Genomic DNA, 19,434 nt, shown 5'->3' with positions numbered 1-19,434 from the left:
GTTTAAATTTTAAACAAATTTCTTCCAGTCAGAGAATGTTGCATATAATTAAATTTTTGCTTGATGCATAAAGTTAAAAGATTAAAACTAATAAAACAAGTTTAAAAAGGGACTTTTCCATTTGATTACATTTTATATGATGAATTATGCAGAAAAAGTAGAATTGGGCTGAAAGATCTATCGCTTTATCACCTATTCAGGTTGTAAATCGTGTTTTTAAAAAGTAACTAAGTAACTAAGTAATTAATTACTTTTGAAAATAAGTAATCAGTAAAGTAACGGGATTACTTTTTTGGGGAGGTAATCAGTAATTAGTTACTGATTACTTTTTTCAAGTAACTTGACCAACACTGGGAATAACAATGGAAAATGCACCACATGAGGAAAGATAAGGAGAAAAAAATAACTCCCCCCAGACTGAGCTCCAACAGGGAGATCATTTTGAGAACAGAAAAAAACACCTCTGCACATAGCACATGAAAAAAACTCTTAATACACCAAAGAAACACATGACAAGCAACAGGGGTGGGTAAAGGGTGCAGCATCGGAAGGGAATAAGCGTCGAAGGCGTTTGGAAAGGGAGGGGGGATGAGTGTGTGCATATCAGTGTATATGTATGTGTGTGTGTGTCCAGAGTTCAGCTGAGACAGTACTTAGCCTGGCAGGGCGAAGGACAAACAGTCTTCCAGCCAACCCAGGTGGCCTTGCATGGACTGGGAAGGAACAGACTAAACACAGTCGTTATCAGGGTGTTGTTGTTCAGCTCCAGCCTTGAGACCGCAGCTGGCGCCGAGAGGGTATCCGCATAAGTGATGGTGGTTTTTACTTTAGTGCAAACAGCTCATATGAATTTCAAAGCAGTTCTACAGTCCAACACTGGTCTCTCAATTTCCCATTGGAGAGCCGTGAGTTTCGCCATACTTGCGTTCTGTGATGTTGTCATTTCTTGTGCTCAAGGAGCCGATTTCTGAGAACTCACGACAGTGTGCCTCCCCGAGATGTCATCCAATTTGCGCCCAGAGATGTTATTCCGGGCTAGCCCTTCCGAGATGTATCCAGTCTGCACTCAGAGATCTTATTCTGAGTATTCACAGCAGCCGTAGCCTCTCCAAGATCTTATCCGTGCTGACTCAATGAGCCCATTTTGAGAAACTCACGCCTCTCCCATCGTTCCAATCCCAGCGGGCAGCCTTGTGGGGATTTGAACAGCCGGTTCCGCTTTCTTAATTCTTCAATAAGTCAGGGCCAAGCCAGCTCCGATCCGCCAGAACCCTGTTACCATGGTTCCGAATAGGTAGATATCTTCAGCACTCAGGCTCACCCAAGCCCAAACTTCTCGTTGAGAAAGGGGTGTCAATTGCATTTAGGGACCAGTTGATCCAATCCATAATTCCTCTTTTAGGTTTTAGAGAACAGACTGTGAGAGAGTGATCCAGGGAAAAGTAATACAAAAAACACGAGACTAGACAAGGACATAAGAGGCTAAGCAGGGAAGCTAAGGGAGAGGAGGAGGAGGAGAGGAGAAACGTGCGACCGCCTTCGTCAAGAGCAAGAGCAGTTTTTAGTAGGCCTGCAGTGTGAGAGTGAAGTGCTCTAATAGGGTGATATGGTACTATAAGGTCATTAAGATAAGATGGGGCCTGATTATTTAAGACCTTGTATGTGAGGAGCTGGATTTTGAATTCAATTCTGGATTTAACAGAAAGCCAAAACAGGAGAAATATGCTCTCTCTTTCTAGTCCCTGTCAGCACTCTTGCTGCAGCATTTTGGATTAACTGAAGGCTTTTCAGCGAGATTTTAGGACATCCTGATAATAATGAATTACAGTAGTCCAGCCTGGAAGTAATAAATGCATGAACTAATTTTTCAGCGTTACTAAGAGACAAGATATTTCTAACTTTAGAGATGTTGCGCAAATGGAAGAAAGCAGTCTTACATATTTCTTTAATATGTGCGTTGAAGGACATATCCTGGTCAAAAATGACTCCAAGGTTCCTCACAGCGTTACTGGAGGCCAAGGTAATGCCATCCAGAGTAAGAATCTGGTTAGATACCATATTTCTAAGATTTTCAGGGCCGAGTACAATAACCTCAGTTTTATCTGAATTAAGAAGCAGAAAGTTAGTGGCCATCCAGGTCTTTATGTCTTTAAGACATTCCTGCAGTTTAACTAATTGGTGTGTGTTATCTGGCTTCATGGAGAGATAGAGCTGGGTGTCATCTGCATAGCAGTGAAAATTTATGCTATGTCTTCTAATGATGCTGCCTAGAGGAAGCATGTATAATGTGAACAGAATTGGTCCTAGCACCGAACCCTGTGGAACTCCATAACTGACCTTAGTGTGTGAAGAGGACTCTACATTTACATGTACAAATTGGAGTCTATTAGATAGATATGATACAAACCACTGCAGTGCAGTACCTGTAATACCTACAGCATGTTCTAATCGCTCTAATAGGATATTATGGTCGACAGTATCGAATGCTGCACTAAGGTCTAGCAGGACAAGCACAGAGATGAGTCCACTGTCAGAGGCCATAAGAAGATCATTTGTAACGTTCACTAAAGCTGTTTCTGTGCTGTGATGAGCTCTGAAACCTGATTGAAACTCTTCAAATAAGCCATTCCTCTGCAGATGGTCTGTTAGCTGTTTGACAACTACTCTTTCAAGGATTTTTGATATGAAAGGAAGGTTGGAGATTGGCCTATAATTAGCTAAGACAGCTGGGTCTAGAGATGGCTTTTTGAGTAAAGGTTTAACTACAGCCAGCTTGAAGGCCTGTGGTACATAGCCGATTATTAGAGATAGGTTGATCATATTTAAGATTGAAGCATTAATTAATGGCAGGACTTCTTTGAGCAGTTTTGTAGGAATGGGGTCTAAAAGACACGTTGATGGTTTGGAGGAAGTAATTATTGAAGTTAACTCAGAAAGATCAATTGGAGAAACAGAGTCTAACTTAACATCAATGGTACTAAAAGTAGCTGTAGATAATATTACATCTGTGGGATGATTATTGGTAATTTGTTTCTCTAATGATAAAAATTTTATTTGTGAAGAAGTTCATGAAGTCATTACTAGTTAACGTTAAAGGGATGGTTGGCTCAACAGAGCTCTGACTTTTTGTCAGCCTGGCTACAGTGCTGAAGAGAAACCTGGGGTTGTTCTTATTTTCTTCAATCAGTGATGAATAGTAAGATGTTCTAGCTTTGCAGATGGCTTTCTTATAATTCAGCAAACTATTTCTCCAGGCTAAATGATGATCCTCTAAATTTGTGACACGCCATTTCCTCTCCAGCTTACGAGTTATCTGCTTTAAGCTACGTGTTTGAGAATTATACCACGGAGTCAGGTACTTCTGATTAGAGACCTTAGTTTTCACAGGAGCTACAGTATCCAGAGTTGTACGCAGTGAGGAGGTAAAATTATTAACAAGATAATCAACCTCTGTTGGAGTAGCGTTCAGATAGCTGCTCTGCTCTGTGTTGGTACAGGGCATTGAAGATGATAACAGTGGGTGGATTATATTCTTAAACTTAGTTACAGCACTTTCAGAAAGACAACTACTTTGATAAAGTCTACTCTCCACCGCTGTGTAATCAATTATTGTAAATGTAAATGTTATCAGGAAATGATCAGACAGGAGAGGGTTTTCAGGAAACACTGTTAAGTGTTCAGTTTCTATGCCATATGTTAAAACAAGATCTAGACTGTGATTAAAGTGGTGGGTGGGTTCTTTTACATTTTGAGAGAAACCAATTGAGTCTAATAACAGATTAAATGCCATGTTGAGGCTGTCATTTTTAGCATCTACATGGATGTTAAAATCACCCACAATTATTTTATCTGAGCTGAGAACTAAATCAGATAAAAAGTCTGAGAAATCAGAGAGAAACTCTGTGTAAGGTATAAAACGTTGCTGCAGGTTCATGTTTTCTGATCCTTACATTTTTGTCATCTTGGCACAGAAAACACAGAGTAATTTTAATCAAAATTTCCCTTTAGGAATTCCTGGTTGAAAAAATAAGATACAAAATGAAGGATTTGGAGGACAAGTTCTGGATCGGACTAACAGACTCAGCATCTTAGGGCACATGGTTGTGGACGGTGGCCCACTATGAATTCTGGGATAGGTTGGACCACGAAGGATATTTACCTCGCCTTGTTTCTTGTGTTTTGGTATCAGCCACAATCAAGGCTTGTTTTTGGTTTATTCAAGTTACTTTCCACGTTCCATTTTGTCAGCATTTAAATCCATTATTCACTCTTCACAAAATCAGCTTCAGCCTGGCTGTTAAAATATTTTGTCTTTTTTACTTCCTCACATGCAGACCTAGACTGTAAAAACAAACAAACTGTACTGCCCTGCACACTGAAAACTAACAGCTAAGGAGGATCAAGTGACAGCAAGTGATCCTTACAGTGGCCTATGCAAAAAGTTGGATGTGACACGGTTTCACAGCACTCTGAGAGTTTGGAGAAGGTGGCCAAACAAGACACCATAAACAGATGTTCCAATTGGGACATATTATATAATCATGGGAGTTGAGCAGGTTGTGTGGCCAGTGTATTGTTGACATAAAGCTGATAAGTCAGCCTCTAAAACATCCTGAACAGCAGGTAACGTGGCGAGAGACAAGACCAAGCTACAGGTAAGAGTTTAGAACTGCTTCTTGCTTTCTGCTCAAATTAAAAGTCTACAGTGTAACGTTTTCCTTCTTCTAATCCAATCAGAATAACATGTGCTCTAAAATCCATTTGTGACCCTCTGATTTACTAAGATGGATCCAAACTCATAATTCCCAGATGAGTTAGATCAGCGGTCCCCAACCCCCGGGCCTCGGACCGGTACCAGTCCGTGAGTCGTTTGGTACCGGGCCGCGAGAGTTGAGGCTCAGGTGTGAAATGTATGGTTTTCAGGGTTTTTATCGGTTTTCAGCGTTATTTTGTTATCGTTTACTTGGTTTTCCTGGGTCTTTTCACGTGTGTTATGAATACATTTTCTTTTTTTCGGTACCGGTACTAGTTTTATTTTGTTGTATTTATCCGCGACACCTTAAAGGCCGGTCCATGAAAATATTGTCGGGCATAAACCGGTCTGTGGCGCAAAAAAGGTTGGAGACCGCTGAGTTAGATCATGTTGTTACTGTTTTTAGTTATGCTAAATGTTTTATAATGTGAAGACAACAGAAAACATTTTGCTTTGAAAAAGCTTTTTTCCTATAACACACAGAATTGACTGTGAAGAGGCAAGAAGACATGTGACACATAGCATGAAAAATCCTAAAGAACTTTCCTGAAACCCAAAGAATACCTGAACTGTGCCCATGGAAAATTCACTCAATATTCAAAATATTGTTTAATATTAAATAACAAAGGAATAAGCTTCTTTCTTTTGGTGGATCAGGACTATACATAGCATTTCTACAGGTCTCTGATCTGTCAAACCTTTTTTTCCTGGTCTGATGTTAGGTATTTGTGATTATATACTTTTTTGTTATGTTGACTGTAAAGGTTGTAAAGGTTGTAATGGTGGCTTACTTTGCTGTTTCCAAACTACTGGCTAGTGGAAGTGGATCACTCAGTTTTACTGTTACCAATAGATGCATTTAATTTTAAGAGTGGAGTCTACTGTGAAGTAGTTATGAGAGAAGTAAAGGAGAAGAGAGTTGACATGGTTATAAAATCTGTGCAGGGAGGCGGGTTTGAGTAAACAGGTGGGATAACAATACAATGTGCTTGATAAACCACTCAATGACTCTGGAGCACTGCATTAAAAACATACACAGTTGTTTAGTGAAAATGTCTGTACAGACTCAGGAACACCGTTCACTGCAATGTCCACAGAGGATATATAGACAATGCTGAGGATTGCATAAATGTGTTCCATCCAATATAAAATAGACCCTCACAAGGCTGACTGTGTCGATCCAGGTATCCTGGTTAAAATGTAAATCTACTTTTCCTTCTCCACAGCCTCCAGCAAAGCCATGGACTCTAGTGTGCCCCTCGTCCTTTTGCTGCTCATGTGCAGTTCAATCATGGTCGAAGCCCAACTCAAGGTGTATGATCTGCGAGCCACTGATCTTCCCACCGTTGTCCTGTTAACCACAGATGCCTATGTCACGGTGTCCTCTGGTTCTACTTCTCTGGGTAAAACATCTGTTCGCTACAATGACCCGAACCCCTGGTGGGAAGAGGAATTCTCCTATTTCTACACTGAGGAAAATGACACGCTGACTCTCGAGGTTTATGACGTAGACTTGGTCTTTGATGATCAGCTGGGAGTCTGCCAAAGGCAGCTCAAGGTGGGAACCTATCAGCATGACTGCTTCCTGACCAAAGGCGGGACTCTCCATTACACTTATACTCTTGGTTGAAACTATCAGTATGCATGCAGAGATTTGTATGACATCTGATGTCCACAGGCAGCCTTCATTTACCACAGCTTAACAATGTAGACTGTTATAGTAGATCTGAAATCCATTTTCAGGGTTTTGATCATGCTCACATTAACCAAAAATATTAAACCTCTTAAAACCTGTAAAGTTTTTCTACTACACTTCAGTCCTTGTTGCCTTGTTTCACCAATTGAAATAAAATTTCTTGCAATGAAAACATAAAAAAAAGAATGACTAAGCAAATATTCAGAGAATGTCTGACATGTCTCACCTGCTCTTGTTCCATCTCCCTCTCTGTTCCTCTCTCTCCCTCTTTGTGCTGACAATCAAGCCAAACACCAACATCATCAAATATACAGTTGCAACCAGATATTTACACACTCTTCAGATAAAAACACAAACACTTTTTTAATTGTAACATCAAATCAGACTGTTTATTTTTTTTACATTAATAAATATTTTAAGAAATTGTTAAAATTAAGAGCAAAGAGAGAAATTGTCTGTATTACCCAAATTGTATTCACAATTCTTTTCCTGGTGTTTTGGTTGATATCGCTTGATTTTCCCATGTCAAAGAAACAGGCTCTGTGTTTTGCCTTATATGCATCCACAGGTGTGCCACCAATTTACTCACATGGACTCTACTAACCTATCAGAAGCTTCTTCAGCTCAGAATGGAATCGTCTGGAGTTTTCTTATTAATTAACAATAAATTTCATGTATATGTACTCCTTAATTTGATGAAAGTGATTAAAATAGACAGCTCTTTCTCTCGTTATTCTGACATTTAACTAATTCAAATGATATTTCAATATTTATTTATCTAAAACAAAACAAGTTTACTCTAAATTGATGTTTAACAGTAACAGTAAAAAAAAAGTGTATGTAAATATCTGGTTTCAACTGTGAATATACTGCTGTGTGCTGAAAATTCTCTTGTTTTGCATAGAAATATACTAAACAACATACAAAGCATAATATATAAAATAACATCTACCTGAGTTTTTTCTTGAAAGAAGCCCCTTATGTCCATTGTTGTGTTCATCAGTACATAACTGAAACCGATTTAGAGTGCTTTGTTTAGCCGTAACAGGGTAACAACTGAAAATATGAAATAAACACACATGTAAGCTAAGACTCTGTAAAGAAACAGCATTGTTGTTATTCGGCTTTTCATTTCGCCATTTGTTGATTCACTCGAAGAGCAAGTAACGTAATATGGGTCAAGTGATCAGTTTGATATCAATCTTTTGTGATACACCGTCATATTTACATTATTTGTACAGTACCAATGATTTGCTTTGGTACCTGGTCAAACTTAAGCTCTCCTCTGTCTCCCTGGCTGCACTTCTCCAACAGCAAACTCGCAGGCAGCAGCTTCTCTCCCCTCGCTCACTTGCTTAAGTGCGGTGCTCAGTCGCCTAGTGCCTGAGCTCGGATCATACCAAAATTAGCGGGAATTTACGCACAGTCGTGAATTCCCACAGTGTGCGCAATGTAAAATAAAATAAGAATTTATTCTTCTTCCTGCTCCTTTTCATGCATGGAAACAGTGTTACTGTAATTGAAAGGAAGGTTGTGTATGGGAATGCATTACTGCTGTACCATGTGTGAAACAAAAAAAAAAAAAAAAAAAAATAAAAATAAAATGTGCTTCGAATATTGTGTGTAGTTTTCGTTTTATACAGTTATCAGTCAGGCATCTAACTATGAAACAAATTACACTCCAAAAGGCTTCTGAAAAAACAACCTGGGCTTAAGCCCACTAAACCCAATTCAATTCAATTCAATTTTATTTATATAGCGCCAAATCACAACAAAAGTCACCTCAAGGCGCTTCATAGGTACAGAGAAAAACCCAACAATCACAAATGAGCAAGCACTTTGGCGACAGTGGGAAGGAAAAACTCCCTTTTGACAGGAAGAAACCTCCGGCAGAACCAGGCTCAGGGAGGGGCGGCCATCTGCTGCGACCGGTTGGGGTGAGAGAAGGAAGACAGGATAAAGACATGCTGTGGAAGAGAGACAGAGATTAATAACAGATATGATTCAATGCAGAGAGGTCTATTAACACATAATGAGTGAGAAAGGTGACTGGAAAAGAAAAACTCAATGCATCATGGGAATCCCCGGCAGCCTACGTCTATTGCAGCATAACTGAGGATTCAGGGTCACCTGGTCTAGCCCTAACTATATGCTTTAGCAAAAAGGAAAGTTTTAAGCCTAATCTTGAAAGTAGAGATAGTGTCTGTCTCCCGAATCCAAACTGGAAGCGGGTTCCACAGAAGAGGGGCCTGAAAACTGAAGGCTCTCTCTCCCATTCTACACTGAAAAAATTTTTTTTTGGCCCTGTAATTATTATTTCAATTAGCTATATAAATTTTACAAAAAAATACAAATTCAGTGCTATTACTTTAAAATAGCAGTTTTTCTTGTAGTGCATTACTTGAGGATTGTTTGTAATTATGTGTCCTCAGTTTTGTATGTAAATTGAATCATTCGATCCAAGTAATATTCACTAAACCAATTCATTGGCTTAATTAGTTGATATTTCCAAGTAAAATGTAATGGAGTAACATCAGTGAATATGGCCACCTTCTCTGCATTCGGAGCATGACATCAAAGCCCCTCCCCACATTTGAGCGGTCTTTCTTCAGACATACCATGGTCCACATTTCGACGGTTAGCAGACTTGACGGAAACGGGAAGAAGTGGAACCATGAATGTAAGTTTTAAGCGGAACAAACTTTGTACGTTCCTGTTGGCTCACCTACTTAAGTCAGTTTCTCCGCACTGAAAGCAGCTGCGCTAGCAAATAGTGTATTTTCCTGCTAGACTTGCTGACTAACTTTCCTGGCAGGAGGTATGTCCAGAATTTCCCACAGCACTTTACAGCTTAGATGGCCACCTAAACAACACACGCCTGCTGCCTTAACTAACGTCTTTGTGAATAAAACGACCACGGTCCAGTTTAAAATAATTGCTGCACCGCTGCCATGAGGTGTATTTTGAAAAAAACAAAACAAAACAAAAAACGATATACGCACTCGATTTCACTCAAGTCTTCATATTGACCTGTTTTAAATTTGCCACCGAGCTAACATATGTAAAAAAAAAAAAATTATAAAAAAAATAATATCAGTGTGCATCCTTGAGTTAGTAGAAATTAGTTGAAAAGCATATAGATAACCTTTTTTCTTTCTTTTTTTTTTTTTACAGAACATAGGACCTTCTGACTGCTAATTTGAACTCCACAAGGTAAGATCAAATTAGTAACGATTAGGTTTAACTTGTCACATAATTTCTTTGTGTGGCAGTTTGGTTTAATTTTGAGATGGTCAATTTGTCTGTTTAAGGTGCCACAACATGAGATGGATGTGTAAGATATGTAGCTTTGAGTCAGAGAAGAGGTTGGGATTGTTAAAACACTACAGACTAAAGCATGGAAATGGTGGTCGCAGCCAGTCAGTCCCTTGTCTTCACACTGATTGCCCTTGCTCGTTTAAAACATTTAATGCCCTTAAGACCCATTTGTCTCGACACCATGTGAAGATGGTCACACAAAGTGGACCTCTTTCATTTACTTGTCTACTTTGCTGCTCTGTTTTTTTTAATTCAGAGAAGCAGTATTTTGAGCATCTTAACAACCACTTAAGGAAGTTTGAAGTAGTTGCATGTGTCTTCAAAAACTGCAACTTCAGTACAAATATTTATTCCACCTTTGCTACACATAGACACAGAAAACACCAGTCACACACCCTTGAGGATTTTAAAACTGAAGTATTAAAAAGCAAACCTAATGAACCCATGTTTGCTCAGGATGAGACCTGTGTGGAAGAGAGCTTAGAGCTTTGGGATGGGGAACCACAGGAGTTGTCTCAAGATATAAAAGAGAAATTTGGCCATCTATTTTTAAAGTTAGAAAGCATGTTCAATGTCCCAAACAAATGCATTGATGAAATAGTAGATGAGCTTCAGTTTATATCCACCTCTGCATCTGGTCCACTTTTAAGAGATGTGGTGGTGTCCACCTTGAAAAGCCACAATTGTGATCTGGATCCAGCCATTATCTCAGATTTAGTGAAAAATCTTTGTGAGACACACCCTATAAGTACTGCCTTGGGGACAGGTGGCCCTTTCACAACTTATTACAAGAGAAGAGAATTTATGAAGAAGCATTTTTCAGTTGTTGAACCAGAAGAACACATACTTGATAAAAAAAAGGGCAAAACCTTCCAGTATGTCCCAATATTGCCCTCCTTGGTGCAGGTCCTAAGTAAGTCTTTTCAAGAAAACACATTTGAAGGTGAAAAAAAAACTGAAAATGACTTTAAGTACCAGACATTTCGTGATGGATCTCACTATCAAAACAACAAGTTTTTCTCTGTAGAGGAGAACAGAGTGAGTCTCATCCTGTACGTTGATGACTTTGAGGTATGTAATCCTCTTGGGACATCTCGAAAAAAGCACAAAGTCACAGCTGTCTATTGGGTGTTGGGAAACATTCCGGTGCAGTTACGTTCCACATTGACATCAATCTACCTTGCAATTCTGTGTAAAGCTGAAGACACCAAGCAGTTTGGATTCCAGCGAGTTTTAGAGCCACTGTTAACAGATATCCAAAGCTTGGAGAAAGATGGTCTTTTTGTTCCAGCGTTAGGGAAAGCCATTAAAGGGACTGTGGTCAGTGTGGTGGCAGATAATTTGGGGGCGCACTCTGTGGCAGGATTTGTCGAAAGCTTTGCAGGGTCATACATCTGCCGGTTTTGTGTTGGGGAGCGATCCAAGTTTCAGTCCAATGAAGTGAGATCTGGGTCTTTTCATCAAAGAACCAAAGATCAACATACACTGCATGTACAGACAGCTGTGTCTAGTCCAGATCACCCTCATTGTTATGGTGTAAAAAAACAGTGTGCATTGTCAGAAAAACTTGAGCATTTTCATGTTACATCTGGTTACCCTCCAGATGTTTTACATGATCTGCTGGAGGGCATTGTTCCAGTGGAACTGGCTTTGGCATTTGATAACTTGATCAAGAAAAAATATTTTTCTCTCATGGAACTGAATGATGCCATTTCCAATTTCCCATACAAGTGGAGTGATAAAACAAATCGCCCTCATCTCATTCCTGCTAACTTTTCGACTCGAAAATCAGTAGGGGGCAACGCACATGAAAATTGGTGCTTATTACGTCTTTTGCCTCTGATTATAGGTTTAAAAGTACCCCAACAAGAGCCTGTATGGCAGATGCTGATGACACTGAAAGACATTGTGGACCTTGTCATGTCTCGAGCCCATACTGAAGAAAGCATTTGCTATCTTGACAGCATCATTTCAGAACACCGAAGCAGATTCCTTGATGTTTTCCCCCAACATAAGCTCATTCCCAAGCACCATTTCCTTGAGCACTATCCTCAGCTCATTCGGGAATTTGGCCCCCTAGCTGCCCTCTGGACAATGAGATTTGAGGCCAAACACAGCTTTTTCAAGAAGGTGGACACACTGGTTGTTTCAGGAATATTTTGCTGTCCCTTGCAAATAAGCACCAGCTCATGGTTGCATATCATCAATCACATTCTGTCAAACCATCACTTGCAGTCACAAAAACAACAGAGGTCTCTTTAGATGTGCTTAAGGATGATCTAAAAGACCTGGTGAAATGCAGATTCCCTGCTGTTACAGCTGTGCATGTTGCCAATAATGTGTGCAGTTTAGGCACCAACTATGCAGTGGGAATGTTGTTGTGTTGTGGTTCCACTGCAGGACTGCCTGACTTTTCTGAAGTGTTACAGATAATGGTGATTTGTAACAAACTGACTTTTTTCGTGAGACAACAAAATACATGGTACAATGAACACCTGAGGTGTTATGAGCTGGAGAACACAGGGAGTGTGCAGTTACTTGAGCAAAGAGAGCTTAAAGATTTTTATCCTTTGGCTTCATACACCCTTGCAGGAAGACGCCTGACAACTTTAAAGCACCACATTTGCCTATCCTTTTGAAATGTGAGGAGAGAAGCTTGTGAATAAATGTCTGTGTATTTCTCTTCTGTTGTTGCAGCTTCTTCCTGTTGATATGGCACCCTCAGCGAAACTGCGGATAAGTTTTGGGGAGGATGATGTCCACAAACTACTTTTACCTGCAGGCATCCCAAGCACACTTCAGGACCTCAATGATGTTCTTCGAGAGACATTTGATATTACAGGACCATTCACTGTTATGTACCAGGACATGGATTTCGACGGTCAGTTCTTCACTTTGACCTCGATTGAGGAAGTACAAGATAAAGCTAACCTCAAAGTAGTAAAAACTGAACCAGTAATCTTGAGTCTCACTACTGTGGACATGTCAGAAGTCGAATCTCCAGTTCCACTATCTACAGAAGCAAGCTCCTCCTCATCTGTATGCGACACAATCCTGTTGTCCTCCCCAGATGAGAGTGGACCATCCTACAGGTCTAAGCCATGGCCATTTAAGTTTGAAATACCAGACTTCTCTTATGATATAGACCTTGCACTGGAAGCAGGAAAGCAAGCTTATGAAAATGATGGCACACTTTTGAACAACCCAAGCGTAACTAGTAGCATTCTTGAGAAGCTTGCAGAGACTATATTTGGCTTCACAGCATATCCAACTGGTGTCCAGATTTTAGCTGTTGCTGAAGCCTTGGTAGCAAAATACCCATGCCTCAAAGAACCAGGGTCTTTTAATGGCCTATATGGTTGGCAACAGAGGATAAAGTATAAAATGGGCAACTACAGGGCAAAGTTAAGAGGTCGCCAATTAGCCATTCCAGAGCTCGAGGTGAACACACTGAAGAGACGATGCTCCAGTGAAGAGGGTTCACTTAAAGGCTTTAAAAGGGCCAAAAAAGCTGAAGTCAACTATCTGCCACCACTGCCATTCGGTGAGACTGAGGAAACCTTAGAGATGGAGAGACTAGATTTGCTGAAGGAAATGAAGAAGAAGAACAATGAGAGGGCAATTAATGAGAAAATGGAGAAGTCTTTTGCTATGAGAAGAAAAGAGGTTGTCAAGGATTGCCCCGCAATCCAAGACCTCTTAGAGAGGTGGCCTTCTCTGTTCTGTGAAAATCAGGTAAATCCAGTTCTTGTTCATGCAGCAACTAAGTGTATGTGAGATCTCATGAGTCATCTTTGACATGATTTTGTGTTTTATCTCTCATTTCAGATCAAAGAGGAGTTTAAGCGAATAACCACAATTCATCTGGAGCAAACATTTTTGTCCAGATTGGACGGGTACACCACCAAACTCCTGGAGATATTTCGAAGGAAGGGCGGGACTGCAGGGACCAAAATAAAACCAATGTTGGACTCACTGAATAAGGTAAAATTTTAAATTATTTTAATTACATAATCTAATGGAAAAGATGAGGTCATACACACTGAGAATGTATCACTCTTATTTAAAGGACAAGTTTGTTATTTTACACTTAAAGCTTTGTTTTCAGATTGTTTATGATGAAATCGAGCGATTTTGATTGAAATTTGGACACATGCTGCTGGCCCGAGCTTTTTTGGTTTCTGTGGTAGCACACCCCCACCTCCACAATGGCTTCATACAAAGACGTGAAACTCACCGAGTGGTCAGGGGTGTTCACTGACATATTCACACACAAATCGCTGCAAAAATGCTTTCCAACAGGTGTTTTACCATTTGTTGTAAAACTGTGGACCTATTTTTTCAAACGCCTCACACCTGTACATTCTTCCGCCGAGAGCTTGAATAATAGAATAGAATAGCGGCGGACTAATACCGTACATCACAGCACATCTAATACAAGTCAATGGAGTTGGACAAAAACTACAATAAAAACCAGTTGGAAAGTATCTTTTGCAGCGATTTTTGTGTGAACATATCAGTGAACACTCCTGACCACTCGGTGAGTTTCACGTCTTTGTAAACGACAGTTTTATGCGTTTTAGGAAGGATTGTTCCAGTGCACCTATGAAGCCATTGTGGAGGTGGGGGTGTGCTACCACAGAAACCAAAAAAGCTCGGGCCAGCAGCATGTGTCCAAATTTCAATCAAAATCGTTCGATTTCATCATAAACTGAAAACAGGGCTTTAAGTGTAAAATACTGAACTTGGCCTTTAATCTGATCAGTGTCTGTGTTGGCTGAAACTGTTCTCCTGATCCTGACACTGTGGCCACAATTAACAATTTATGCACATGATTGTCTCTACAAGTGTATACAAACCTGTCATCTCTCCCTTAATATGCGCTCAAAAGCAGAGAAATTTACAGAATTTTCAAAGTGACCCTCTGAGTGCAGCGAGATCCCTTCCTGCTGCCCATAGACTCCAATACAATTATTTCCCAAAATATTACTCTTGTGTGTGGGAATTCCTGTCCTTGACTGGTTAATATTGTGATAGGAGGTACTGATATGTTGCGAAAAATTCATTTGCATGTCCAGTGATGAGGCAGAAAACTTTCCTCACTGGGCAGAGACAGTTTCTGGACCCACAGATTATGACATGCACTGGACTCTTGTCTTAACACACATCGTTGAGAAATTCATGTTAAGTTGCACACTTCACAACGTTAGAATGTAGCTGCAGGCTTACATTCTCCATGGGTAACTTTCTGTTTACATCTGTATGTGCTGTTATGTATGTATGTCTGTGAAGGTTCTCAGTCATCCAGGTCATCGTAGTCAAAGGAGCTTGCAAAGAAAAGCGTCTGGACTTCTTTAAGTTACTTGAAAACTTAAAGAAGTCCAGACGCTTTTCTTTGCAAGCTCCGTTATGTATGTATGTTACACATGTTATTCTGTGTATTTTCTGCAATAAATTTTCTTTTTGGGTTTAATAGCATCATGTCGATGGCAGAAGGGACATTATCATTCGTTGCTTAGTTGAGTATCTTGGAGAGAGTGGAGAGGAGCTGATCAAAGACCATCAGGTATCTGATGATCATAATGACTGTATTAAAATTGTCTAACCTTATAATCTGGTCTTCACTTGTGATGATATATTGAAGGTCAAAGATTCTCTACACTCGTGATGTTTTTTAAAAAAGACTCAAGATTAATATTTTCAATCAGGCTTTTAACTAATTTCTTAAATCTTTATGCTCTTACCCTTTATTTTTTAAATCATATTTAATCTTTATCTTATCTACCTTAAACTTTAACTTGCCTTTTGTCTGGTTTTTTTCTGACTATTTAACGATCACTTATTAACTTTATTTCATGAGCAAAAGAGTATTTAATTTGATTATACCTTTATAACCTATTTGAATGATTTAATGGTTCTGGTCTACCAACACGCGTGCCGTCCCATGGACAGCTCCAGGCTGGATGGCCCCCAAAAGTGATTTTCTTTGTCTCAGGGTCAGCCTCTGTGAAGCACGTTCTGTAACTTTACGTATGAAAAGTGCCATATGAATATTGTTTGATTTGAGTATACTAAATTGAGTATACCTCTTTTTTATTTTTACATTTTTTTCTCTTAACCTTTTCTTTTACTTGGAATCTATTCTAGTTATTTCTAATTGTGGTTTGTTTGTTTTCACAGGACGTCAGCCAAGAAGCATTGAAAGAGGACTGCAGTAATCACATGATGAAGATCATCGTAATCCATCCCAATGTGGCACAGGAAAACCAAGATCCTGTGAACGTGTCGGTCATCATTGAGGGGACAGAAATTCTGGAGGACTGCGGAAATGTGACAAACGCTTGCCTCCTGCTCATGGGTGTCATCTATGCTGTCAACTTAAGTTACCCACTGAAACTGAAATATACATTTGAGGTATTTCAGAAGCTGTTTCTTGAGCTTGACATCCTTAAAATGTCACCAAAGGTCCAGTCTCTCCACAAGAAACTTTTAGCGTGAGTGTTCCAGTGTTATTTGTGCTTTTGTCCAGCACAATTAATTTGTTTGCATTTTGTCTGTTTTCTGACAGTAATTTCAAGTGTTGCTCAGTTTTATACAAGTTCTTTCTGTCATGAACGTTCTGAGAATGTCTGCAAAGGTAGTGATTGCAACTGTTAATGGACAGAGATGATGTATGTGTTCTGAAAGTTGATTAGAAGAAAGGGGACAGTGCACACTGAGTTTTTGAATAGCATGTTTTTTTTTTGTATATGTGTATATGCTCTGTTTTGAAATTTGCGAGCAAGAAGTTCTATGGCCATGTTTTTTGTGGTTATAATGTTATGTAGATATTTTAAATATATCTATGCCATTTCAACTGTGAAATAAAAGTGTCTCTTAAGCTGCAAATATTTGTTTTGGAAAATATTGATTTATTATTTAATAGAATAATAATATTTATTCAATTCGATTAATATTAACTAGTACATTCATAATAAATATTACTTAATAATTACATAGAATATAACAAAGAAAAGATGAGTAAGAAACACAAAGAAATATCAGCAATGTTCACTTGGGTTTTGTAATTGGATGCAATGGTATTCTGAGTAAAAGTTACAATCTATAGATGAGTATTGCCAGTGCAATTTACTTGTGTATTTCACATAAAAAATAGATGGTTCTAGTAAGTAAATATTACTTAGAAATAGCCCGAGTAAAGATTACAAGCACTTTCTGTGTGGAAAAAGTTGCCTAGCTTTTTTTAAGTAAATGTCACTCCAATTTTTTTTCAGTGTACTTTTAAATACTCTAGGAACAACAAGCAGGCCTGCAGTGTGAGAGCGAAGTGCTCTAATAGGGTGATATGGTACTACAAGGTCATTAAGATAAGATGGGGCCTGATTATTTAAGACCTTGTATGTGAGGAGCTGGATTTTGAATTCAATTCTGGATTTAGCAGGAAGCCAAAACAGGAGAAATATGCTCTCTCTTTCTAGTCCCTGTCAGCACTCTTGCTGCAGCATTTTGGATTAACTGAAGGCTTTGCAGCGAGTTTTTAGGACATCCTGATAATAATGAATTACAGTAGTCCAGCCTGGAAGTAATGAATGCATGAAATGGTTTTTCAGCATCACTCTGAGACAGGATATTTCTAATTTTAGAGATGTTGCGCAAGTGGAAGAAAGCAGTCTTACATATTTCTTTAATATGTGCGTTGAAGGACATGTCTTGGTCAAAAATGACTCCAAGGTTCCTCACAGCGTTACTGGAGGCCAAGGTAATGCCATCCAGAGTAAGAATCTGGTTAGATACCATATTTCTAAGATTTTCAGGGCCAAGTACAATAACCTCAGTTTTATCTGAATTAAGAAGCAGAAAGTTAGCGGCCATCCAGGTCTTTATGTCTTTAAGACATTCCTGCAGTTTAACTAATTGGTGTGTGTTATCTGGCTTCATGGACAGATAGAGCTGGGTGTCATCTGCATAGCAGTGAAAATTTATGCTATGACTTGTAATGATGCTGCCTAGGGGAAGCATGTATAATGTGAACAGAATTGGTCCTAGCACCGAACCCTGTGGAACTCCATAATTAACCTCAGCGTGTGAAGAGGACTCTCCATTTACATGTACAAATTGGAGTCTATTAGATAGATATGATACAAACCACTGCAGCACAGTACCTGTAATACCTACAGCATGTTCTAAACGCTCTAATAGGATATTATGGTCGACAGTATCGAACGATGCACTGAGGTCTAGCAGGACAAGCACAGAGGCTATAAGAAGATCATTTGTAACCTTCACTAAAGCTGTTTCTGTGCTGTGATGAGCTCAGTCAGAAGAGTTTCTGACTGAAAGGTTTTGTGCTGTGGCCCTTATTGTTTTTAATATATCTACTTCCTCTACAGCATGTTTTGAGCCCTTTGAGGACATTTGCTACCACGGCTACGCAGATGACATCCAGTTATATATTTCTTTTAAACCTGAAGATGTTTCTAAGCTGCAGATTCTAAATGTGTGCTTAGAATCCATCAAAGGTTGGATGGCTGACAACTTCCTCCAACTTAATGAAGAAAAGACTGAAGTCCTTGTATGTGCTCCAGACAGACATGTACCTAACATAATGAATGCTCTTGGTCCTCTTTCAACATTTCTGAAATCGTCTATCAGGAACCTCGGGGTAACCTTTGATTCTGCTCTTACTCTGGATGTTCACGTCAAATCTCTGGTTCTGTCCTGCTTCTATCGTTTAAGAAACATCTCTAAATTGAGCCCTATAGTATCTCATACTGAACTGGAGATTGTTATTGATGCATTCATTTCATCACGATTGGATGCAGTTTGTGATCTTTTATCTAGAAATGTGCTATATAAATAAAATTATACTTACTTACTTAAACCAGAAGAGGGCAGCATGCCCATCTGTTTTAAAGAAATATCTTACTATGAAACTTGACACATACCTCTTCATCAAAACTCAAGACACTGTGGGTAGAAGACTTAGACATGACAATCTCTGACGAAACATGCGCCTCCATATTCAAACATGTTAACACAACCTCATTATGTGCCTGCCATGGTTTAATCCAGTTTGCAGTGGTGCAAAGAACCCATTTCTCAAAATCCAGATTAACTTGTATCTATCCTAAATTCTCTCCATATTGTTTGTGACAGATGCAAAACTGCTGAAGCCTCACTGATTCACATGGACTGGTCTTGTCTCTTGTCACAGTCTCTTTCAGTTTAGAGAAAGTGTGTGAATGTGGCATGTTGTACAGAGCACTTTGAGTAATCCGGGAGACTAGAAAAGTGCTATATAAGAGTCAGTCCATTCACTGAGTTTTGTCATGTTTCTTTTGCATGTTCTGGCACATATTGTTATTACATGGCTTGATTAAGGTACACATTAGGCTGACATCTGGGCAGCACAGAACAGTGTGTCTACAACTGGTCCGTGGCTGCACACAACTTACACATGGCCCACATACCGCAAAGAATGACGGCCCTTTGGTGGCCAAGATCAGGTTTGCCAGAGGTAATCCACACATGGGCCAACACAGAACCACCAGTGTGTCTGCAACTGGCCTTGTGCTGGCCCATGTGTGGGCCACATCTGGCAAACCAGATCTGGGCCACCAAAGGGCTGTCATTTTTTGCGGTATGTGGGCCTTGTGTAAGCACATTG

The 19,434-nt window shown here is 39.5% G+C and overlaps 2 protein-coding genes across 2 annotated transcripts; both read left to right on the top strand.

The window, feature by feature from the left end:
• The first annotated feature begins 4,542 nt into the window (after nucleotides 1–4,542).
• LOC146363373 (uncharacterized) lies at nucleotides 4,543–7,947 on the top strand. The gene is made up of 2 exons (XM_084918421.1): nucleotides 4,543–4,655; nucleotides 5,980–7,947. Exon 2 carries the CDS (start codon nucleotides 5,994–5,996, stop codon nucleotides 6,381–6,383), a length of 390 nt encoding a protein of 129 aa, XP_084774547.1. The 5' UTR covers nucleotides 4,543–4,655; nucleotides 5,980–5,993; the 3' UTR covers nucleotides 6,384–7,947.
• An 841-nt stretch (nucleotides 7,948–8,788) lies between these two features.
• Nucleotides 8,789–16,646, top strand: LOC146363372 (uncharacterized). Its single transcript, XM_084918438.1, has 5 exons — nucleotides 8,789–9,662; nucleotides 12,465–13,502; nucleotides 13,596–13,751; nucleotides 15,244–15,333; nucleotides 15,948–16,646. The coding sequence occupies exons 2-5, from the start codon at nucleotides 12,480–12,482 to the stop codon at nucleotides 16,263–16,265; spliced, it is 1,587 nt and encodes a 528-aa protein (XP_084774564.1). The 5' UTR covers nucleotides 8,789–9,662; nucleotides 12,465–12,479; the 3' UTR covers nucleotides 16,266–16,646.
• Nucleotides 16,647–19,434: the final 2,788 nt, after the last annotated feature.

Source organism: Perissodus microlepis, chromosome 22 (genome assembly GCF_051167445.1).
Source record: "Perissodus microlepis isolate ML-2025 ecotype Zambia chromosome 22, ASM5116744v1, whole genome shotgun sequence".
Taxonomy (NCBI): domain Eukaryota; kingdom Metazoa; phylum Chordata; class Actinopteri; order Cichliformes; family Cichlidae; genus Perissodus; species Perissodus microlepis.
The sequence above is the reverse complement of the archived record's forward strand: the minus strand, read 5'-3'. Positions and strand labels throughout refer to the sequence as shown.